Source organism: Ambystoma mexicanum, chromosome 9 (genome assembly GCF_040938575.1).
Source record: "Ambystoma mexicanum isolate Mex_15411 chromosome 9, UKY_AmexF1_1, whole genome shotgun sequence".
Lineage (NCBI taxonomy): Eukaryota > Metazoa > Chordata > Amphibia > Caudata > Ambystomatidae > Ambystoma > Ambystoma mexicanum.
The window spans coordinates 1,052,636,858-1,052,662,318 of NC_090931.1; the positions used below are offsets into that span (position 1 = coordinate 1,052,636,858).

Below are 25,461 nucleotides of genomic sequence, written 5' to 3' on the forward strand. Positions count from 1 at the left end.
TGATGACACGCAGATCCTTATTCCTCTCTCAGGCAACTTCTTGGCGGACACAGCCTTAGTGAACAAGATATATCTCCTCATTCAGGCATGGATGGCAACTTACGGCCTCTGCCTGAACGACGACAAAACTGAGCTATTGATCCTCGGCTCAGAGCTGGCCATCAAAAAATTGGACCCTAATTATGCCTCATTTAACATAGACAATAATATCATTAAAGTGATGCCTGCAGTTAAGACTCTCGGGGTCTATCTTGACTCAGCGCTCAACTTCAAGAAACAAACTAACTCACTAGCATCCTCCACTGCATACACCTGTAAACTGATCCGAGCATGCAGACCATTCCTAACGGAAGCTAGTTGCATTACCCTAGCGAACGCACTCATCATATCCAAGCTGGATTACTGCAATGCCCTATACACTGGCTCTAACAAACACATCCATGACAAGCTCCAAACGCTCCAAAACAACGCTATTAGAGCAGCCTTAAACATTCCTAACAGAGTTCATATCTCCACCGCTAGGAAAAATATTCACTGGCTAAAAATCAAAGACAGGATTGCGCTCAAGACCTTATCCCTTACCTCCAAATGCCTCAACAACATAGCGCCCCCCCCTACCTGGTAAACAGAATCAACAAGAGAATCTCAAACCGACCCACCAGAATGACGAATGCCTACACATTAGTGGTGCCCAGATATAAAAAGAGCACAGCGGGCGGCTCCAGCTTCCCGGTCATAGCTGCTCAAACCTGGAACAAACTCCCCTTTGACCTCAGAATAGACCAACCCTACACTAGCTTCAGGCGTAAAGCCCTCACCTGGATTCGATCCCTCGACACTTAGCCCGTCCACCTTACCGCCACTTTTCCCAGAGACTGCGGATGTGCATAACCAGATTACAGGTCGCTAGACTACCTGCTCTATCTACATTTCTGTATTTTGTACTACCTGTATATGCTTTCCTCTCATCTGTACAACCTTTTCTTGTATTGTAACTAAGTTCTCAAGTATCCTTGTACTGCCTGCGCCCAGTTACCCTCGCGGGTTTGGTTTCTCTGCGCTATACCAAATAAACAAACAACAAACAACAATCTGACCCTACACATAGGGCAGAATCTAAATGGAGTCCTTTCATTAGCAGAAGGGAAGGGTGACCAGACCAAAAAGGAAAGCAGTGGAAAAGAGGAAAGACATAACAGTATGGTAAACCCCGAGCCCACTCTCCCTACTGTGTAGGCCGGCCAGAAGGCCCGACCACGTGGAAGTCCGAACGCCGAATCTTTGGCGCCGGAACCCACAGCCGTAGACGATTTCCCCCGTAGTCTTCGTCGAAGATGTTCTTGATGGGCAAAGTGACTTAACGGGGAATAAAACTGACAATTCGGTAAGATAAACAATGTCTCATGAAGAGCTCCGCTATAGGGCGACCAGTTATCTGGGCGGTAAAAACAATCTGAGGGACCTCCGCACGTGAGGGATTTTGGGTATTACACATGTCACGATACGGATAGTGTTTCAGACACGCCTATGCCGACGTCCCCTTTCGGTCCCCGAAAGACAAGATGCAATACTCCGCGGTTACCACTGGATGTCGGACCATATGCACAGCATGTGATTCTAAGCAGATTAACAAGCATCAGAAATATATATATATATATATATATATATATATACACATATATACACACACACACACACACACACACACACACACACACACACACGGAGTGCAAGTGTCGGTTTATGTGCTCAATGGTCTTTGTACTCTAGTACAGCCCTTTTCCCTCCTAAAATAAGCCTGGCTGCTCCGCCATAGATACCAAACCTTTTAGGTAGTTCAGGCCTATACCAAGAGGTGGAGCACTGTATACTAAAAGGGGAGTCTTCTATAGTCCTACTCTAGGTGGACTTTCGTAAAACTCCCCAACATATGCATAGTAATATATGGTGATAGTATATTGTAATATATGGTAGTAATTGCCTTTTATAGTTGGTCGATATTACCATTGACTACCGAACAATTATGGAGGTTCTACAATAATGTACACATTTTTGTTGACCATGTAATATAACCCCAATTGTCATGTTACCATGCGTTTTAAGGGGTTTCTACATAGAATTTGAACGTATCTTTTTATAGGACTACAATACTTTTTTTTGGTACAAACTCAAATTTTTGTCAGAGGAAATGTGTTGTATAGATCATTAGCACCCGGGGCAGGGGGAGCAGATAATCAGGTTCCATGAAACGTGGGCTGAAACCGCTAATCTCAGCCTGCGTTCCATGGAAACCGCAGGCTGCCTCACGGGCCGCCATCTTCAACCCACCCTCCTTTGTTCCTTTTTTACTTTTACCAACCCTCCTCCCCTGTCCCACTTACCCAATTGTTGCGACCGCAGCACCTTCCCTCCTCGCTTTTCCGGCTGTCATGATAATAGAAGAGGGGCTCCGTACGTAGCCCTGCATTCTACAACCATGGCGGCCATTTTGGATAAGTATTTTCATTTCATTCACGCAGCGTCCCGTTCAATGAATGAAAAGACTTTAGCACCACGGGTTACCGCTCTGGTAACCCAGGGTGCTAATGGCGTTCACACCCTGTTCCAAGGACTGGAACGGGTGTGTTTGGGGGTTTCGGCGGAGTGGCCCCGAGCCCTCATTAACCGCCTTCTCTTTGCTTGGGTCGATAACTCGGCTGCCGGCCCGTTACGCCCCCCCAACCCCGTTCCAGAGCTTGGAACAGGTTGCTAGCCCCACATTAAGTAGGATTTATCATAAACATTTGCCTCTTTAAAAAAGTTGGTTCAGAGAAGCCCATCTATGCTAGATGTTAATGATGTTTTTAATATCTAGACTGTGAAGGTGAAAGGACAATAGTTTTCCTTCTTTTCTGTATTACCATATGTTTTAATATGCCTCCACACAATCTCAATGTATCCTTTCCCATGACTCTAAAACACTTACTCTTTGTGTACTCGTTCACTATTAAAAAGCTACCTTACTTGTTCGTATTTTCCTCGAGTTTATCTTTGACATCATTTTCTATTTTCAAATTGGTTACATATACCCCTTCGGAATACTTTTCTGTGTCAATATAAACATGCAGGAAATCCGCAAGGTATAAACATTTGTCACCTTAATAGAAGAACTTATAATTGTGACCCAATTCTGTTATTCATTAAATGATGGATAATATATAGCATATTACTGTAAACCGCATATTACCGAATAGTTTAATTACCGGAAAAAAGGTCACTCCGATGATGTTGTCACACACGTCATCGCGTTGTTAAGTATGTAAAGCAGCCATCTTTTGTAGAAACATGTGCATAGTGGCGTTTAGTACCATCCATTGCAATCATTCTAGAGGCAGTACTTACTTGTTTAGTACATTCTACATTGAAATTCTGATTTCTTTGATAGATAAATTCCCTGGCCCAAATGTTATTGTGAAACCGAGTTATCCTGCTACTCTGTAGGAGCTGGCCTACTGATCCAGAGCTGATCAATTATACTTTTACAACTAACCACTTCTGAGTTTTCTGTACATCAGAAGTTTAACACATTTTCTCTTATTTTGCTAGAGCTAATATCAGTTTACTAACCTCCTCAGGCCTACTATTTTTCATCATTTTAGCCACATAAGGCATGTACATTCTAGACCCATTATCACACATTAGCATAATGCTCTGTACTGAGAGTATTTTATTTACAAGGATTAGCCTTGTATCTTTGATAGGTCTACCCAACGACCGCATACAGGCTCTTGAAAATATATCCACAATTCTGTGTATTGGACAACTGGATATGGTAATACAATTTATGTTCTAGGTGAAATGTCAATAATGCATTTAATTTTGATTCACTCAATACATTTCTAAATGTACGTTTAAATTGATACCCCACAGATTGCTGCATTTGCTGCTCATGAAAAAGGGTTATACCTAAACAAGTTGAGCTCCATCTACGAAACCACAACTAATGTGGCCTATTAATAAAATGGTATACTTGACTATTTTGTTTGATTACATCTCTGATAAGATTTAGACTTATTGAAATTCAATACTGTTCACTGCACTGGCAGTTATTTGGTGTGCAGGGGATGCAAGTGTCCTCCATTGTGCACACTTCTTTATTCAGTAGTGTAACTTATAACCTATGTGCCAGGGTGTTTCCCTCTCCCCCACACTCTGAATCTCTTGAATATACACTAGTTACTTTTCCTTTAGCTTCCTTTTTAAATATCAGGTGTGCACCTGTGCTTGACTTTCTTGTGGAACAGAGCATCTTCCAATGCAGTGGAATGGGGATACTTTTAAATCACCCTAGACTTGCACCAAAGGGATTTTGGTCACATTTTAAATGTACCTAAAAACAAGCTGGTGACAGCAGTTACATTTGCAGCATTTTTGCTATATTTTTAGTAGAGCATTCGCATTTGGCTACTAAGAGCCGCGAGGAGCCCAAGATGGCCATGCCACAAGATTATTTGCTTGTTCTTTGGCAATTTTGTTCTCTGGCTATTATCCTGCCTTCTCCGGTCAGGAATTCCCTTTTATGGTCATGCATTTGCCTTGTAAAGCTGCTTTCGCAGGCTAGTGCATGCTATGCGTGTATGGACTCAAGAAGTGGGCTAGGACTGTGTGGTCCCAATCCACAAATTGGTGCCAGTGTGTCTAGTGGGCATGCATGAGTCAGCCCCAGAGGGCTCCCCGATGGGAATGATGCTGGTGTGCATGAGTGGTGAAGATCCTTTCTATTGGAGGGCTGAGTTTGATCACTCGCCTGCTGCATCACACAATTTTCGCTTGTTCTGGCTGCCTTTCTGCCTTCTGAGGTCAGGAAAGTCCTTATAAAGTCATGCGAGAGAGTGAGAGAAAAAGAGAAAGACATTCTGGCTGGAGGTTTGTTCTAAAATTAAATCATGGGCACCCTGCTCCCCATAGACCCACAGGTCCTACTACTGGGGGATGTCCCCGATGATGGTCCTTTCCTATGTCAGACGCCAGAGCTGAACTGACGTCCCAGCGGCTTATGGCAGATGGAATCACCCAAGCAGGTTTTTGGAAGGTAGTGAAGGGTCCTCATATCGCTTATTGGTGGTTGAAGGTGTGGGAGTTGTTGGGGGATGGAGAAACTCAGTGTCAGCGGAGGGAAGGTTGTCCAAATTCTCACGCACATGGGGGCCTTTCTTGGAATATGTGGCGGACAAAGAGTCAAGATGTTTTTTCATTCTTTGCTCTTGAAGCACCGCTCGAAGCCATGACTCAATACTGGTGAACTCAATGGCTGAAATTCCTTTGCTCGCGCCTGGCGAGATGCCTGTGGTCGCCTGTGTGTGGTGACTGTCAATGGAACCGACCACCCTCTGTCTGGTAGAGAGTCCTGCATGGGTGCCTGCTGCATTTATTCACTGGAAAGGGTTTCACTCAGCTCCTGGCCCTGACTGGAAACTTCAGTGCACCTGCAGCTACTGATCTTCAACTGGATCCAACAATAGTAAAACCTACCTCAAGTGACCCCCATTCGTCATGCCAAGAAGTCCTTTGGGAAAATTGGAGTAAGGGCAGCGAGTAGTGGCAATACTTACCGGTCCATCTCCTCAATTATAAAGTTTGTGAAGAACTTGGATTTATATTTCATGTCATTGCATTTTCAACATTTGTTAAATAAAAGCTGCTCTAGAAGCTAGGAACATTTTACTTAACTGTAAATTCCTTTTGAAGACTTCTGGCACAATCTTCACACCCACAGGAACATTTCTTAAATTTATCCCATCTTATAAAATGTACTTTGTGAACCTTTTGGGCACAAGGCCCCATTCAACTTAGGGTTGGACTCTATTCCTAAAGTTATGGCTTCTATTCCTGTGGACTGGTTATACAATTGCCCATCTTTCCTTTCAGGTGTATGGTGAATTGTATTAACCAACTGACTGTATATATGTTTTATATTTCAAGTGTTGTGTGATATTGCCTGCTGGATTCATTTATATAGTGTGCTTTGGACCTATAATAATTGGAGTATTTTTGTACTTGCTGTCCATGTGGAATCATTTGTGTACTTCACTGTGTGGACCCGTGACCTCACTCATCTCTCCCTAGACTTAGCCTTGTCCACTCTCCATGCTTACCTTCATTGGGTTTGGTTGAAATCCCAAAGTCCACTGTTCACCAACTAGGGTGTCCTCAATATCTGTCTACTAGGCAAGATTTTAGAAATCCATCTTTTATGAAATGCAGTGGTCAGGGTTTAGGTAGTGACAGCATAAGTCTACATCCTCGGACACCCAGGATGTTTTTCACACGACTGCCACGAACACTCAACATGGACTTTCCTAGCTAGACTTTATGGGAGTTATTCATCTGGAGAGCCAAAGGTTGCAGACCCCTGCATTACACCAATTGTATCCAAAGAAAATGAGGAGAAAGCCTCTGACTAGACAGAAAAGGAGCGGTTAAAGTTGTGCTCTAGCAGAGGAGGTGCGGTATGTGCAGGCAAAGGCCCCAAACAATGGAGGACAGCACAAGGACCCTGGAAAATGATGCTGGTGTAAGGAAAGAATGAGATGCAAGCTGCTCCAATGGCCAAGACTGCAGACTCGGTGGTCAGAGCGGGCAGTGGCTCAGCAGTTCAAGTCAAAAAAGGTCATGTCTTATGCAGTCATAAATTGTGGACTACCTACTTCTAATCCTCCTGCAGGAGGGTTGGAATCCCAGATACAAGATGAGCTCTGCAGGGGCAAGAGCTTTTCAGTAGTCCTGAAAATAAGTAAATCCTATGTACCCACCAAGTAAAGTAAGCACTGTTGTGGTTCTCTCTAGTCCTGCTGGGTGAGGGCAGGAGTGTGCAGAGCCCATAGGTACTTCATTGCCAGATATAGATTCAGGGCGAGATGTAGAAACTTTGTCTTCCCTGAGAAAATTCCTCTTTCAACTGGTTCTGAATGAGTCGAAGCGATTAAAAAAAAAGGTTTGTGTAGATTATTATATTGATCTTTGGGGCTAGATGTGCATCCAGCCTCCAAACAGACATTGTAACCCGGGGATCGAACCTGTGTTGCTCCGCCTAGTCTTGCTTTGAAGGCGAACGTGTTGCTCCTGAGCTATCCTCCAGAGACAATGACAATAACATTGCAATATAAGTGGTGTGCCCCATCCCTGCAGCGAAAGTGCACTGCTGAGTACTTTCAAATTGAAGGATGTGTGGAGAAGGATGCATGGACAAGACCGGGCGTACTCTCACTATAGTGCCCCTACTAATCTCTACACTAGGCTGGACTACGTTATGGTGGGAGGGGGGGGGGGTTGTTAAGAGAGATTGTTGGAGCAGAATATAAAGCGAGGGTCCTATCGGACCATGCACCTCTGATGGCAACATGGCAGGCGCTCGCCATGAGGGCCAGGATTCCAACATGTAGGTTCAGGGTTGAGGCACTCAGAGACATCGGGAATGTCTAAGAGAAAGAGTGAGAGTATTTTCTTTATAACACAGGTAGTGTCAGGACAGCAGGCACACCATGGGAGGCTTTCAAAGTAGTCGTGAGGGGGGAAGCTATGTCAAGGTCTAAAGGAATGCAAGACGTAATACTACGGGGATTGCGGGAGGCAGAAGAGAAGTTGGAGAGCATAGCTCGGACGGGGATGGGTCCTCAGAAGGGGCACGGGAGGTGTCGCGTATACAGCAGGATGTCGGAAACGCTGGGACAGGTTTAGCAATTTAAGTTACCGGAGATGCATTGAGAGACAGCACGCAGAGGGGGACAAACCTGGGCGCTTGTTAGCCTGGCTTTACAGGGGTGTGAATAGACGAGAACCGATGAGGGCGGTAGTACAAGTAATGGGGAATTGCTGGAGACACAGGAGCGAGTGAACAGATGTTTATGAGTATTACAAAGAAGTATATGATGAGGCTTCAGGCAGTGAGGTAGCAGAGATGCGGGATGCACTGTCTGAGATAGGAATGCCCAAGTTGCGTGCAGAAGAACGGGAGGGATTGGAGGTTCCCATTCCAGTGGAGGAACAGGATCAAGTGATTAGAGAGTTGCCGACAGGCAAGGTCCCAGGGGCAGATGGGCTCCCCAGTGAATTTTATAAGGCATATAAGGCTGAGCTACTACCTCCATTGCTTGATTATGCTTAACGAGGCGCTACAAATAGGCAGACTGCCTGAATCGCTGAGAGAATCGATAATAGTTCCCCTCTTGAAACGGAGTAAGCCAGACACTGACTGTGGCTGATTCTCGGTATTGAATCAGGATTGGAAGACACTTACAGCGGTAATGGCACGCAGACTTAGGCCACTCATATCCAAACTCATACATTCAGACCAGAAGGGATATGTCCCGCATAGAAATATAATAAGTAATCTGTGCAGATTGCATCATGTGATAGATTGCACCCAGGGGGGAGGCGCGACAACTAGTGGTGGCGTCCTTGGACGCAGTCAAGGCGTTCGATTGGGTTAAATGGCCATGGTTGTTGATGGTGTTGGAAGGGTTTGGTATGGGTCCGATATATATTAAATGGGTGGAGATGCTCTACAGCAAACCGGTAGCCGGGGCGAAAACAGGTACGATAACCTCAGAACAATAGCAGTTAAGCGAAGGTACGAGACAGGGATTTATGTGGTCTCCGATGCTTTGCATATTAGCGTTGGAACCGCTGGCGATATATTTACGAGACGAAAATGGAGAAGCAGGGATAGCAACGCCCGAAGGACAACATCTAATATCACTGTATGCAGACAATATGTTGCTTTACCTGCAACTTCTAGAAACCAATTTACAGATTATGCTGGATGTGATGGAACGTTATGCCGCTGTGTCAGGTAGAATGATTAATCCGCATAAATCGATTCTGTTCCCGCTGGGGGAATACGTGGGGAGCCCGCTGAACAGATTCCCTGTAATACCAATAAAATGGTAACTAGATACGGTTCACTATCTTGGAGTATATATTTATCATGACCCTCGGTTGAACATGCACATAATACTGTGAAGGCACTGCATGGGATTGAAAAGTCCATAATGTTTTGGGCAAAATTGCCACTATCCATGATTGGGTGGGTGGCGCTGCTGAAGATGGTGGTGCTGCCAAGATAACTACAGTATTTCACGAATGTCCCATTTGCGATACCTAGGCAGTTTTTTACTAAATTGAATAGTATATGTAGAGATTTCTTATGGTGCAAGTCTAGATGTAGGTCAGGGTTTATAGTGAGATTTTCGAAAACAAAGTTTTGAAAAAAAAAAAGCTGCGACAAGCTATATTTAACATGAAAAAATGCATTTCTTTCTAAACCAATCCATCGACAATAGACATGGACTGGTTTCAACTGAAATGCACTTTTACATGTTAACAGTAGCATTTCAATGCTTTCTTTGTAACATTAAAATGTTATATGGAGCTGTCCAGTGCTCAGAGGTCACCACTGGCCAGCCCCTTGTAACGTTTTAATGTTTTGTGTATATTGGGAGGGGTGCCCCCAGCACCCCCCCCAAACTCCCACGCCACCCCCACCCCCCAACCCTAATTCAAGCCCCAGCCCTAGCCCTAATCCTTAAACTAACCCAAACCCTAACCCTATTTTAACACTTAAACACTAGCCCAAACCCTATCCCCAACCACTAATCCTAGCCCCAACCCTAGTCATTTTTTTTTAAAAGAATTCGATATGATCAAATATTTTTCAAAAAAATGACTATTCGAAAAAATGACTGACAGAAAGTATTCACAAACGTTGTATTAGAAACTTTGTGTTTTGAAAAAAAATGACTGGATACCATAGGGTCGCATTATGGAAAATCCAAAATACATACGGCCTCGGGGGGGATAAGGCTACCTAATTTTGAGGTGTACTTTGACGCTAGCCAACTGCAATTTGTGGCAACATGGCTGGCGGATGTGCAGGCACACGAGTCATGGTTGTTGCAAGCACCGGAAGAGAGGATTTATTTGAAAGAAATTGTATGGATGGTAAACTGGCAAGGCCCGCCTACCCAGGTTAAAAGGATTGGGGTGTAAAATGTGGCATAGAGCTTGTCAATTAATAGGGGATGTTGTACCATATTCCCCACAGGTTCCGTTGGTGGTATTGGAGGGAGCGAGTGACCAAGTGAGGTTGAGTGTACGGAAATATTGGGAACCTAATGGAGTAGCGACAGTGGGAGACCAGATTAAGGAAGGGATTCCTAAAGAGGTTGTGTTTTGGTAGAAGAGGACGGCGTGCAACCAGGTCAACACATGACGCACTCCAGTCTTTTGCAAAGTATACGACAAAGGTGGTCGGAAACTGAAGCGAGATGGAAAATGGACGAAACAATAGAGTCACTTTATGATGTGGCGGAGGGCTTGCATGAGGTGTCAAGGATATAAGAGTTGCTAATGTCCAAGGTGGGGAAGGGGCAAGGACAGACTAGACAACAGTGGGAGGCGGACCTGGGAGAAGCGATGTCGGATGCAATGTGGTACAGAGCCATGGTGTATCATAACAAGGTGTCTAGGAACTCTAGACTACAGCAGATACAATTGTATAGAACCCACAGGGCGTATTTAACCCCGTACAGAATAGCGAGGTTTGGGCAAGCAGCAACACAAACTTGCCCAAAATATGAAGTGGTCAATGCAGATTTGACCCATATGTTTTGGGCTTGTGTGGAGGTGGGCAGGTTTTGGGGAGAGGTGGCTCAAATGCTAGTAAAGGCAGACAACATTCTGGATATCAGATATCCGCTAGCGTGCTTGCTGGGGGACTTCACCAGATCCAAGAGGGCCAAACATGTAAGCAAACTTAACGATCTAGCATGTATATTGGCGAAGCGCCGGATAGCGATGAGGTGGAAGGCACAAACGAGACCTCAGGGGCAGATATGGTGGAAAGACCTGGTAAAATGGGCGAATACAGAAACGATGGTATGGCAAGAAGCAGTGGCCAGGCCGGAAGATCAAGGGGAGGGAGGGATGGTAGCTTGGAGGCAGTTAATTGAGGAGCTGGTCACCTCCAGAGCAGGTGGACAAGAGCCAGCACACAACCCGGACAGCGATGGACAGCCTTGTGCGTTACGGAATATAGATGTTAATGTGGTATAGATATATGTGGTAAAGTAAGCCAGGGTAGGGGAGGGAGAGTTGGGGGTGTGCAGGGTTTAAAACGGACAAAGATGATGTAAATGTACTATAGAGTATAACATGATGTGAAGTCTGAATGTAGTTGAATTACATTCAAAATAAAAAATACAAATAATTAAAAAAAACACAGCAATATTCAAATTTGGAGGCCACGCAATAAAAGAGGGTCACCACATTGTTTGTGCGGAAAGAAGCCCTGGAACGTTTCACTTAGGATGTGGATTCAAAACAGAATCCCAGACAGCCATTAATACATTCAGCAAGATCTAATCAGGACGGTCATAACTATCCATTTCATCCCAAATCCCTCTTAACTGCACATTGTTTTATGCAACGTCAGGCTGTTATTGTGGTGACCGATTAAGCAGTCAGGGCTAGGTTAGACTGATTTTGTTTAAATGTTTACTTTAAGGGCACGGAGAAGTGAAGGGGGGGGGGGGAAACATAGGCAGAGTAAGGTTTTCACCATAAATAAAAGGCAATGTGGCCAAAGTAGTAAATAAATAGGCGCTACATGAAGGTTGATTGCACATTCAGGATACAGGCTTTGCAAGTCCACTGTGCGCTTCCAAATTAAAGCTCACAGATTACATTCAAATAAATTCTTCCATTCAGCATTCAAGTTCACACCCATATTGATAAATATATCAAATTTTAATTAGAACGTTCAGGATCAAGCATGCTGGAAAATGGATCACACCTCAAAAAGATAGAAAATAGGCCTATGTTAGACAGAACAGGGGCACGCAAACATTTGCTACGGTTGTCATGGTTTAAGAAATCATTTGAGAACACTAGAGAAATAATAACAGGTGAACACCATTTCTAAAAAGGTTGACATGGTTTTAATAACGGCAAACGTCACTTACAGACGTTTACTTTCAGAATGAAGGCATTTGAGCGCATTGTAGCATTTTCTTAACACGTGTAGCATAAATGCTATAAAAAGTGTGAAATGACCTCTGAAGAACAAACGAGAATTAAAACAGTAAAGAACGAGCCTTGCTTTCATTGTCAATGTTTCATAAAACACTACATCCAAGTGATATTTCCAATTACCAGCAAATAGTTTATCAGGTTCTGCTGCATTGAACTTTTAAGAGTGCTAAAATCAGTGCACAAATATTATCAACACATGCATCAGGATGGAACAGACAGGTTACACACGAACCTGGCCAAGTCCAGGCATTCCTCCGCCGAGTCTCAATAGTCTGTCCATATTTCTAGAAAACAAAAAAGGAAAATGTTCTTTAACCTCAAATATGTTTGGTTTTATTGTCATGTGTAGGATTCACCAAGCATGTCAAACATATTGGTGGTAATTACAATACAACATCATACTTCCTGTTAATTAACACCACATATTAATTCGAGAAGCTGTCTTCCACACTAATTAACAGGCTCTACATTAATTCTTCGGCACTGGGTCATACCAGTGTAAAATATTCATGTTATTTAGAAGATTTAACTATTATTCTCATGATATTCAGCCCTTGTATTAAGAATGCATTTAAATGCATTCCTTATGTATGAGTGGTTATTTCCCTCCGTCAACAGCGCCTTAACCCCCACCCAACCAGATTCATAAGAAAAAAAAAATTGCTGGCATATCCCTATTCAAGGATTTCTGCATACGAACCATTCGTTTTTTTGCAGGGCGCTTAGTGGGTTAAACTTTCCATGATCCAACAACGGAAACGGATGCTGTGTAGGAGACCTGCAGGAGAGGCCATGTAGTCCTACTTTACAAATGCAGATACAAATAAGATGCTGCAAACTAGGCAATAAGCCTTACTGATGTGAAGGAACGCCCCTGCAGGCTCATGCCAGAAGAAAATACAGCCTGCTAGGCAAAAAGGCTCAAGACACTCTTGCATGGATAACAAGGATTTATTTCTTCAAAAATAGGAATGCACCATCAAAGAACTCTGTTGCCCGGAATGTTCCGAGTTCCGTTGGCATGTACAGTACATAAGCACAAAAAGCATCACTAATGATGACATATTAAACAGTACAATTCTATAACACGGACTGGCAGAGGCCTATAGATGTAGGGCCTGCTCCATATGGAATGCCAGGCCATTGGTCCATCTTCATCGCCCCATCTCTGTTCACATTGCTGCTGCTGCTGGGCTCGTCACCCGCGGTGAGATGACCTAACAATTAATAAGCTACTCTTAACATACAATGTTATTCTAACGATTGTAACTTTGCACCTGGCAGATACTGGGATGAGCTCGGGGGGAGAACCAAGGTCATACTAACTCTCACACACGTCACTCTTTCCAAGACAGATTAGCACTCTCAAGGTCCTACACCTTAGTTTTGAGCTAATTCTGATGCCACCCTGCACTTCACTGCACAAATCACGTGACCCATTCATGAAGGCGCGATAGCCTTGCCTTCTGATCTTCGTGATCGATCGAGGGGTGTAAAAGTTTTATGATCTGTGGTTTGGATGATACTGTGGCATGCGGGGGTCATGGGATGAAAGCATGGCATGGCTGTATATCTCATGACGGGATGGTGGGGTAGGAGGGCCTTGCTTTGTGGGATTGTGGGATGGGACTACCAAAAGGGGCTCTGCTCCCTTCTGATGACCTTGCAGGGCAAATTCTTCCCATGGCGCCAGGGCCCGTAACTCCAGGATGGGGGTGGTGTTCACGCTCATGCATGGGGCTTAATACTAATACACAAAGTGCTGCTCGCCGCGCTTGGGCCTAAATTCTAAGATGGCTGCCACTTGCCAAGATGGCGTTCACGCCCGCATCTACCATATAGCTTAGAATACATTTATTTATGGTTTGCTCGTTAGTCGCTTATGCAATATGAAACCACGGTTTCTACACGCCCACAGGGCAGGCAGGGAGGGAGCGAGGGTGGAAAAGAACCATGTTACTCACCGTATTGACCACCTTAGTCCTAGTCCATAGTCCCCTTTCCTCCATACTTATGGGACATCTCTCCGTCCTGTGGGACGGACCGGAGCACTTTGTAAAAAGCATCCAAAATTTTGCAAAAATGTGTCCATCCTCTCTTTCTTGCGCAGGGCCCGGCACGCAGCCGCAACCCCGCCCACCTTGGCTCTGCCCCGCACATCGCCCATCAGTCCTTTTCTATCGCCAGGTCTCAGACCTATTAGCAATAACAGAGGAACCTTATTAGAGGGCACGGCAGGCGGGCGTATGGAGGAAAGGGGACTATGGACTAGGAGTAAGGTGGTCACTACGATGAGTAACCTGGTTATACACCTACTTCCCGTCCCCTTTCCTCCATACTTATGGGAGATTCCCAAGCACTCCTTACAGGAACTATGGGTGGATGGAAATACCCCTTACTGAAAAAGGTTCTTCAGCACAGCCTGATCAAACTGAGCATCAGCTCTTGAGCTCATGTCTAGACAATAATGCTTACAAAAAGCAGATGGGGAGGCCCAAGTAGCTGCCCTAGCGATGGTCTCCCAGGGGACATATTTCTGAAAGGCAACCGCAGCTGCCTTACCCTGCACCAGGTGTGCATGAATTTCTTTAGGAGGCTTCAGCCCTTGGACGATGAGACTCCGCAATGCAGGCGGCGATCCACCGAGAAATAGTCGCCTTAGATGCCTGCTTACCTTTTGGGTTACCAAAAGGTCACAAACAGTTGAGAAGAATTCCTAATCTCGGATGTTCTGTCCAGATAGAACTTAAGAGCCTCAGATACCACCTTCGGCAGGAAAGCAGGATTTGTCCGTAGGACTACCTTATCCTTGTGAAAGACCAAGAAGGGATGCTCCACCGACAAGGCCTGGAGCTCACTCACCCGCCTTGCTCATGTAACGGCGACCAAAAAGGACACTTTCCAGGATAGGTACTTGAGGTCCACTATGGCCATTGGTTTGAAAGGTTTATGGCACAACGCCGTCAGGACCACATTTAGATCCCACGTCGGGTGAGGACTACGAATTGGAGGATAGATGCGTGTCAAGCCTGAAAAATGCCTCTTAACCACTGCGTTACACAGAGAGTTAGAGCATTGGTCCATAGAAAGGTAAGCGGAAACCGATGAAAGGTAAATTCTGCATGACAGAACGTGGACACCCGACTCCGCTAAGAAGGATACAAAGGACAGTACTGTGTCAATTGTAGCCCCCCCTTGGGTCCAACTGCTTGCCTAAACACCAATGACAGAACCTAAGCCATTTGCTTCTGTACTGGGACCTAGTCGAGGGTTTCCTGGCTGCCTGGCTGCCTGGATAATACGCATGTTATCCGCTGACAAGTTAAGATGTTCTAAACACTTGAACTCAGGCACCATGCCGCCAAGCTGAGCGATTGTGGGGAGGGGTGTCACAGCTGCTGTTCCCCCTGGTGAAGAAGATCGGGGGTCACCGGAATTCTGATCGGTGGATACACCGACGGGTGTTGAAGTTCTGAGAACCAAAACCTGGCCGGCCACCACGGGGCCTTGAGTAGGAGAGAACAGTTCACAGAGTTCTCCAATTTGAAAACTGCTTGGTGAACTAGAGGCAGAGGCGGGAAAGCGCAAGCTCTCATGTTGTGGCATGGATTCTCGAGAGCATCCCCCCAGAGAGGAGGCTCCCAGCCCCCTCTGGAGGAATACTGAGGAAGCTTCTTGTTTACCGCCGTAGCGAAGAGGTCCACCTCCGGTGTGCCATAACGCAGGAAAATCCATGAGAGAACCTCCGCCTTCAAATCCCACTCGTAGCTGACCATTGTCCGCCGGCTGAGGGCATCCGCTGTGATAGTCGGCTGACCTGGGATGTGCACTGCAAGCAGCCAAACACCATGAAGAACAGCCCATTCCCAGATCTGGATGGACAGGTCCACAAGAGGGGGAGACTTGGTTCCCCCTTGTTTGTTGATGTAATACATCGACACCACATTGTCCGTGCATATATGGACCACCTTGTTGGAAATGATCGGTCTGAACGCGCTGAGCGCTACGAAGATCGCCAGAAGCTCCCGATGATTTATGTGGAGGAGCTTGTACTGAGGCGACCAAAGATCCGAGACCTGAAGAAGATCCAACGTCGCACCCCACCCCAGAAGGGAGGAGTCTGTTGTGACAGTCACAGTAAGGGCTGGGTCCTGAAACCCTGCACCCACCGACAGGTTGCTGAGAGACGACCACCACTCCAGGTCCACTCTCATGAAAGCCGGAATCATTATCAACTTGGAGTCCGGATCCACAGCCTGACGCCAAGAACTCTGAAGAGCCATCTGAGTTTGCCTCATCTTGAGACGAGCAAGAGGAAGAGCCAACACGCACGAGGCCATGAGCCCCAGAAGCCTCTGGAACCACCAGGCCGACATACAGTGCCCAAACCCAACCAGGCTGGCCTGCGCACCATCCTAGACCTTTCCCAATTCAATCTTTTCCTATCCCAAGAGAAATTCAAGATGATCATGCCCAGCCAGATACGGTAGGTACAGAGTAGAAGCCCTCCCCTCGTTCCCCGAGAGGAACGGGTTCCACCGCTCTGAGGTCCAGAAGCTTCTGCACCTCAGCATTCAGGGAGGGTGATCCCGACATCTGGAAGGGAGGTTTGAAGGGTGGGGTAGGGGATAGGGGTAAGTGGAAGCCCGTGCGAGTGACTGACAAGACCCACCTGTCTTTGGTGATGGTCTGCCACGCCTCCCAATGAGACGCAATGCGTCCTCCCACCGGGGTCTCGTGCGAGTGCGGAGAACCCTCATTTTGTAGGTTTTTCAGTGGTATTGCCACCTGAACCTGAGGAGGAGGCTGAGGAGTGGGAGAAAAACCGAGTCCGTTGTTGCCTCCGGCAGTTATTCCCCGAAGGGGTATCCACTCTACGAGATTTCCGGTCAAGGATGCCCCTGAAACCAGAGGAGGGCCGACTTTGCGACAGCGGTCTCTGGGTTTTAAAGGGGGTTTTTACCAGGACTGACAAGGACTTAGCTGTCTGCGTGCTATCCTTCGTCTTGGTCAACTCGACATCCGTTGTAGAATGAAACAGCTCCTTACCGTCAAACCGAAGGTCCAACACCTTGTCCTGCACCTCCGTTTGTGGCATGTAGCCACGCCTGTCGTGAGGTATAAACCCTCAGCATAAGGCCCCGAGCCGAGGTGTCTACGTGGTGAGCCGCAGCCTCCAGGAGATCCTGGGCCAAGACCCTGGCATTGGATAAACCCGTCTTAAAATCCTCCAGCTTTTCAACCGGAATAAACTCCTCAAACTCCGACAGACCTTTCCACATCCGCATATTAGCCCCCTCCAACACTAGTTCGGCATTGGCCTGCCAGAGCTGCAAGGCCGAGTTAGCGAAAATCTTCCTCCCAAGGGAGTCAAGAAGCTTGTCCTCCTTTCCGAGAACCTGAGTAGCCATCGTGGAAGAGGATGCTGCAGGCCTGGACTGTAAGGTAGCCGCAGCCACCACCGTGGAGTAGGGGGGGGGGGCGGACAAGATGTCAAAGCCACCTCTTCCGAAGAAATCCAAAGGAGACAGGGTGAATGCCCCAGAAAGCAACATCCAAGAAGCACATCATGTTCAGTACCCGGTCATGGAAAGCTCTAATAGAGCGTGGCAGATCCTCGTTGTCCTGATCGCCCTGCGCATCATCCGACAGGTCAGGATCCTGCTGAGCTGTGTCGGGCGCTACCTTGTCCACAGGGGACAACGGGAGCAAAGGTGGAAGAGTCAGGAAGGCACCGTAGGCAAGGGAGGCGTCGACGGGACCACCGGAGGAACGGGTGGAGCCGGAGGCACGGGCGGACATATCTCCCTAAAAGGCCCTTTCATATATTCCCTCATGGGATCGGTACGCATGAGCGTCTGAAATTTGCGAAAAAAAGCATCCTCCAGGGACCTTTTTGGCACTACCAGTGGAGACCTCATGAGGAGGATAATTCCAGGGACGCAATGGGGAGGGTTGCCACACAGGCCCATCCCCCGAAGTGTCCACAAAAATCAAAGGTGCCGACCCCACAGGCAACAAAACATTGTGCAGAAGGGGCCTCCGAGCGTTCCAGTCGTAAACTGGGTGAAAAGGATGCGCACAAGGAATTCTATGTTCACCCACAGAACCAAGCCCTACACCCGAGGCTGATGGCGTAGCTGTAGGGGAAGCGCCCAAAATGGCCGCTGTGGTCGTGGCGGGAATGGCCGCCATTTTGCCATCACCTGAGGAGAACTGCGGCACGTGAGGAAGTGAGGCAGGGGTCCCCGTCGATGGATCAGAGGTCTTAACTTTAGCCTTTACGTAAGGAACCTCGGCAGAGCCGGTACTAGGAGGCCGGGAATGTTTCTGCGACATACCAATAGCCAAATTAGCCTTCTCAGGAAGGACCTCGGCGCTGCCGGTAAAGGAAGAACTTTCCTTCTTTGCCCACTCAACAGTTCTGGCATCGCCACAAGAGCGGGAACGGTGAGAAACAACTTTCACCGATAAGGCCTTGCCAGGCCTCTCAGAAATGTTGGTAACCTTAGCCTCTGTAGAGGGACCTCGGACCCAGGTCCGGTAACAGCCTTACAAGCGCGGGCCTCGAACATCCGTTCGGTAACACCAAGCCCAACCAAGGCCTCGGGGCTCACCCCGGTTTTATTTTTGAGGGAAAACGATAAAGAGACCTCAGAGCTAGCTCCGGTACCCCATGACTCAGTAGAACTGGGTCTGAAAGCCGTCCCCACAGGAGTGGCCTTGGAGTGTACTCCAGTATCCACAGGCCCCTTACAGAGACCCTCGGAGAAAACTCCGGTACAATCTTTAGGCCCAGAAGGCACCTCAGGGCAATCCCCAGTGACAAGAGCGACTAACGCTCCTCCCGGCTTGGGAAGAGCCCAGAAAGGTATCTCCCAGCCGGGGTGCTCTAAAAAGTAAAGAACTTACCGGTCGTTTCTTCTTTTCGATGATAAAAGCTTGAAAATGCAAGGGAGGGGCACGTCGAAATACCTCCTCCCAGCGCTCCAACCGACGTTGAAGTGCCCGGACCGAAAGGGAATCATAGTAAAAACAGGAGTCCCAATGGTGGTCCGGACCCAAACACTCGAGACAAAGAGGATGGGGGCCCGCCCTTGCAAAGAATCGGTGACACAGTGAACAATCTGGAAAGTCTCGTTTGAACGACAGACCGACTAGTACATGATCGCTAGCGAGAGCCAGAGAGGAAAAAAGGGAAGAAAATCTTCTGCGGATGCAAGTGCGTCCAGTCCCGAACGAGCGGAGAAAAGGACCGATGGGCGGTGCGGAGCCAAGGTGGGCGGGGTTGCGGCTGCGTGCCGGGCCCCTCGCAAGAATGAGAGGAAGGACACATTTTTGCAAAATTTTGGATGCTTTTTACAAAGTGCTCCAGTCCCCATCCCACAGGACGGAGAGATGTCCCATAAGTATGGAGGAAAGGGGATGGGACGTAGGAGTATACATTACAACACAATAAGAGCAGAGGGGGAGAGGGATGTACCTACTATGCCTTGTGAGTATTGAGAACATGCAAGTGATCGTGCGCTAAGGTGATGGCGTGCCGCCCTGTATGTGCATATTTTGGATCACTTGTAGTTTGTAAATGTTATATGCAGAAGTGCCCGCAAATACAGTGTTGCAATAATCCAATCTTGCGATTGTGAGGCAGTTGGCTAAGGCAAGGAATGGCCTAGAAGCATTAATAAGCTTCAAGGTGTAGGCAGCTAGGTCACAATATCTACTTGGCGAGTCATAGTGAGCACGGACTCTAGGTAGATGCCAAAGGCCTGATTCACAGAAGCGTTTTACAATGATGCAATCCCATAGGAAAACATTCTGTGAATCAGGCCCCTAGAGTCTTCACCGAAGTGGAGACTGGTATCTGCAGACTGTCAATGCTAAAGTTCAGGTATTGGGGACTGAGGTTTTTTTGTCACTGAAGGGGGCCCTGCCAGTAATTATGTAACTACTATTAAGTGGGCACTACGTGGCACTGTTTACCAGACCCTGGAAGAGCCATCCTAAGAACCATACAACAGACGCTAATCACATGATTTCTCCCCTTTTTGGCACGGCCACGCCCATTTTCCAGTGTACTCTGTGAGCCAAATCATTGCCTCGGACGAACTATTAAATGCCATATGATGTAATACACTGAGTGGACGGCGAGTGGCAGTCCTGTTCTTGTGGTAAACTCTGTTGGACCTGCAAACCAGAGTCTTTCCTACTCTGTGGGTGGACCCACTGTGCTGCTTAAAGACTGTTCGTAACCGCGGAGCGGCGGCGAGTGGCAGTCCTGCAGTCATGGCTGTCAGGACGGGCAGGTTGGTAGCCCCCGTCTCAGCTCATAAAGAAGATTATGAGAGACAGTGCTTAAGGAGTTCAAAGAAACGTTCCTCCATTGAAGACATGCAGAATGAAGCCGGCAAACCAACAAAACACTTCAAAACTAGAGTTAGTAAGGACAATGCAATGACATCAAGTACCTTTCCATCAAAAACCTTACCTCATTTATCTACGAGCCCCAAATCCGGCGACCTTATTGTGACGAATTCTCGCCCAGAGGCAAGCGCTCGGGGCGTAGTATACAGAAATGTAATCAACACGGACTACGAAGTTAAAGAGGGATGTCCACTCCCCTCATCGCGGGACTCGCTGAACTGGAATCAAAGTGAGCTCCATGCAGCCCGAGTTTCCTCCCCAACTTGCACCTGCTTGAACCTCGGAAGTAGACCCCGGAGAGAGCCTGCCGCACAAGCAGGTTGCGGGACATAGAGAGGAGGATGCTTTGTGTGCAGCATACATCTGCGAAGTGAGCACGGCACCAGGCCAGGACACAGCCCGCACCGCTGAGACGCTGCGCTCCCCTACGAATCTTACCGGGAGAAGCGTTCTCGGCGGGTTCGAATTGGAAGAGGTTTGTTGGGAGGCAGTCCCTTGGCACGTCATGCAAGTCAATCTACTGATCTCTCCACGAAGTGCACCCCCTATAGGAGACATACTATCACTGCAACAAAGACCTTTGACTGTGTTTGCACAAGTTCATACATATTCGTTGTTAAACGATGCAGACTGCAAAAAGCGGCCTCAGCCAGCTTGTAACGCTTCCAAAGCGGCCTCGCAGGCCACATCGGAACCGCAGCCTCAGCCACCCAATCTGAAAAAGCGGCAAAGGCCCCTTGCTGTATCATTTAAAATAAATAAATAAAATAATCGCTTATGCTACCTAAGGGGCCTCGTAAAAAAACTTCATCCAAAAACTTGTGCCCTTCGGTTATACCATCTGAACATGGGCGCACACATAAAACATCTGCAAACATAACAAAAACAAAGATGAGTGGAGCGTGTAATCTTTTGACTGATTTTTTTTTCACTTCCGGACTACAACCTGAGCAGAAAATAGGATGGCCTCCTTAGAAATCTGATGCAGAAATACTTGAGGCTGTGAAAGAATGCCTCCCTCTTGCAAAATATCGTAAGATTGCCAGTGCCAAAGAAATGATCGACCATCAATCACCTTCCCCAACAGGCAACCAGCATTATTGGGAGGCAATCTCAGACCCACAGACGAAGATGATGTTCCTGCAGCGCTTTCTACATCCTCAAATGAAAACAGTATTCCAGAAGCGGTAGACTCATCATACGAACCTCTACAAACCACCTCTCCAACTGAAAAGAGTCTAATTTATTCAGTCAATCTACAATTTGAAAACCAGGACGTAAATCTAGATGAGAACGATTCCTCCCCAGAAACTGTCAACGACCAAGCCCGGCCGAAGCAGGCGGAGGGCGAAATGCAAGCACCTCCATCCAACAATGAAAGTCTAACTATTGATCCTATAGTTACTGATCCAAGTGTCGAAAAAGCATTGACCTTATCAAACAACAACAATGTACCTAGCCGGACTAAGAAACAAAGTAACCAACATGGATCATTCAATGACCATCATTTTAACCAGCCCCACTGTCATGTACCTCGAGGAAACTCTTTAGATTCACATAGACCATCTAAAACCCATCGACCAACTGCTTTAGATTCTCAACCTGATACTCGACAAATCAATTGAGTATCAGCAACTCTGACACTCCGAAAAAGAAGTCTGACATATTTTCGATAATGTCTGCAGTGACAATTGCACCTACATCTTTCAAATTATATGAAGCAATTGCTGATTCCTTAAAAAGATCATACGACGCTGCAAGCGATGATCCACACCAAAGTAATTTTCCTAGAAGCATACATCATGGCACTAGAATCCAAAACCATGTCATCCCCAGCATCTCAGAATTCACCGACATCGCCGCAAATGCTACCAAGTCAAACCCTACCGGCAGTGAAACGAGCAGAGATGGGAACACAAACCGCTATATTGATCGATCTGACAGTCAACAACACGAGTGCTTGTCCATCAAGCTCTAACCTGGAGGCTTGTCTATCTTCCAACTTGACAATTTCCAACCAAGTGACGCATCCTAACACCTCTAACAACGCCTAATGGGTGAGAACCATCTTACTCTACCTGGGCAAACATCCACAGAATTCTGTGAAAAAGCTACTTGTGGCAAAAACTGACCATCAAGAAAATTCCTACTGTAAATCTGAGCAACTTAGACAAACAATAAAACCAATATTTCAACATCAGTCCCGACACGAATAAAAATTGAACACACAAGCAGATCAAGTGACTACACCTCAAAGATCTGAATCACTTCCAACAACGTCATTAAAAGTCTCAAAACCTACACAACTCCCGTCACCAAAATCAATTGATGACTTTCTTGGATACAAAAATCTTATGAACATAAGCCAGCACCTATCGGACCATTTGTCCCCACAAGCGTCAACTTCAGCTGACAAATTCATGTAAAAAAAATATAAACCTTAAACTGTATGAAAAGTGCAATGAAAGTGACAAGAACACAGACACTCCACATTACACCTTAGAAGCTAGTTGTAATAAACTCACTAAAAAGGCCAAATGGTCATCTCAGAACAAAACAATTCCTGATCAATTCTCAAGAGACCGGCCCTCTCACTCCAGCCGATATGATTCTGACAGCCACAAGGCAAACAAACACTCAAAGATTAAGCAGTCGTGTACAACAGAGTGACAGGCAAAAACCAGACTAAAAAACACTGATCTCTGGAAATCTCAGCCTCAAAGAAAAACCTAGTACTGGTACCCATTACAGATCCAGAACCCAAATATACAACGAGAAACCAAAACAATTTGACCATGTGAAATGGATACTTAAACTAGAACAAATCAAAGAAAACCGTGATGAAGTTATCCTAAACTGGAGGTCAGTTCTAGCGCTCTTTAACATCTCAAATCTTCGCCAGATTAAATCAGATGACTTACTAATAGTGGAACCTAGGCACAAGTATCAGAAAGCAAGAGCTCACTTGCATGGAGCTTCTGCAAGGGTGAAGAAGGTATTGAAATCAGCAGCTCCCGATATCCTCAAATTAGGATATGAACTTAGCGAGTCCTCCAGAATCAGTTTCTTCATGCGGTGCTACAATAAACAATGAAAGAGAACAAAACAACCGTCACCTAATCAATCGGACGTCACGTCATACACCGTTAAGAGACCTGTTGCATAAATCATACAAAGCCGCAGAGTTCAAGTCAAAAGTTAATGCACCAGTAAAGAGCAGTAGTCGCTCTCAACCAGATAACAAAAAGATCAATCGAGAAGTCAATGAATCAACAGTTGTGAAGCTTGCATGCAACACATACCAACGACTCAGTAAGAACCACCTTTTGTGAAATCTAAGGTCAGAACCCTGCAAGTAAATGATATACCTATTGTGAGATCCATCTCTCAAGAAGTCCCTGTTAAACAAACCACAACAAATTCAGCAACTAAGGGAACCTCACTACAAGGCATGTGGTCTTGGCTCCCAAAAGTATTAACAACTCAGAGAAAGAAATAGCAATCCATTGCCTCAGAACAACTACTACAGAAAGATCACCATCTACAGGCTTCGACAAATAAGTTCATGTAACACTCGGGGACACACCCATTTGACCATGCCAGGAAATTTAAACCTTGGAAAATGTTATCTAATTGTCTGCAAGAGACGTGGCTCATTCAGCAACCAACACTTGAAGGCTACGAAACAATCTTAGCTCTTGCAAAAAAGGTTCCTTTAGGATGACCTTCATCGGGCCTCCCGATAGCCTGTAGACATGGTTGTGGCATCTCAGTGGAAAAAATCCTTTTCTGCAATCAAGCTCTCCTAAGGTGTTCCCTGACCTACAGCGACCTGTGTCGTGGGAGAGACATCTCCAAAGCCACTATCGATTACATATTTGTTTCAAGATCCCTGCTACACGTGACGATTGCCTTCATGATAAGTTAAAGCGAGCAACCACAACCCGTTGTCCATGACATGGTCTGCATCAGCCCCACCAAGACAAATGATGAACAGTGACCTAGAAAGTAATTCCAGAGGGACTAGGTTAAAATTGAAGACTGATTCAATAAGAGACATCGAGACTAGATACAATGGGATGGCTTACTCCGACCGATTAAAACAAGTCGATTACATTCCGCTTCCGACAGTATACAACAAAGCCCCCACTTGTAAACAGAGACCAAGTACGCAAATCATTCGCTCCTATGACAAATTGCTAGTGACTAAAAGAGGAGAGATGAGAAGAATCAAACAAAAGGTAAAAACGTCACTGATATCATCCTGCGAAGCTGTTGCAGCAGTAAAAAAACAATAAAAACTGGCTTAATAGTTACCGGCTCGACCTTTACCAAAATGACGCGGAAAACATCTTAACAGCAGTATGTGGACACAAAGCTCGAGAATTCTGGACTCTCCTAAAATCCACATCGCCAGCAATAGAAAACTCGATGATAACCTGCATAAGTGAGCAAAAGTGGACGACTTTCTTTAAGAAACTGTTTCTATGCCCACCCATCGGGCCCATTCTATCCTCAACCACAGAAACCATACACTGGGCAAAACTAAACAATCAAGAAGATATCGAAGATCGGATCAAAATCCTAAAGAACTCCAGAGCTTCTGGCCCAGATGGGGTAACAAACGCCGATCTGAGATCCTGTCCCCGAGAATGGTCAAGACTCCTCAGCAAAATCTTCGAGAGATGTGCAGAACTAAAATCTATTCCACCCTCATGAAAATCCGCATTGGTCGTGCCGATCTTTAAGGAAGGAGATGAGTGATCCGGCGAACTACAGGCCAATTGCCCTATTAAATTCGATAGGAAAGGTCTTTGGCATGCTACTATTGGACAAATTCAAAGCCTGGGCCAAACAAGCGCCTTTTGGTGACCTATTTCAAACAGGTTTCAAAAAGAACTTGGGTACAGCAGCCAACATCCTTTTGTTGAACGTCTTAAAGAACAAGGTGTTAGAAGGAGGGCCTCG

At 46.3% G+C, this 25,461-nt stretch overlaps 1 protein-coding gene across 1 annotated transcript in view; it reads right to left on the reverse strand.

Annotated features, from left to right (window-relative positions):
* Positions 1-25,461, reverse strand: part of PSMD14 (proteasome 26S subunit, non-ATPase 14) — a 1,137,097-nt gene that overhangs the window by 1,064,410 nt on the left and 47,226 nt on the right. The window contains exon 2 of the mRNA XM_069616337.1: positions 12,302-12,353. Within this exon, the coding sequence (XP_069472438.1) occupies positions 12,302-12,349 (48 nt within the window). The 5' untranslated portion in view covers positions 12,350-12,353. The remainder of the gene's footprint in view (positions 1-12,301; positions 12,354-25,461) is intronic.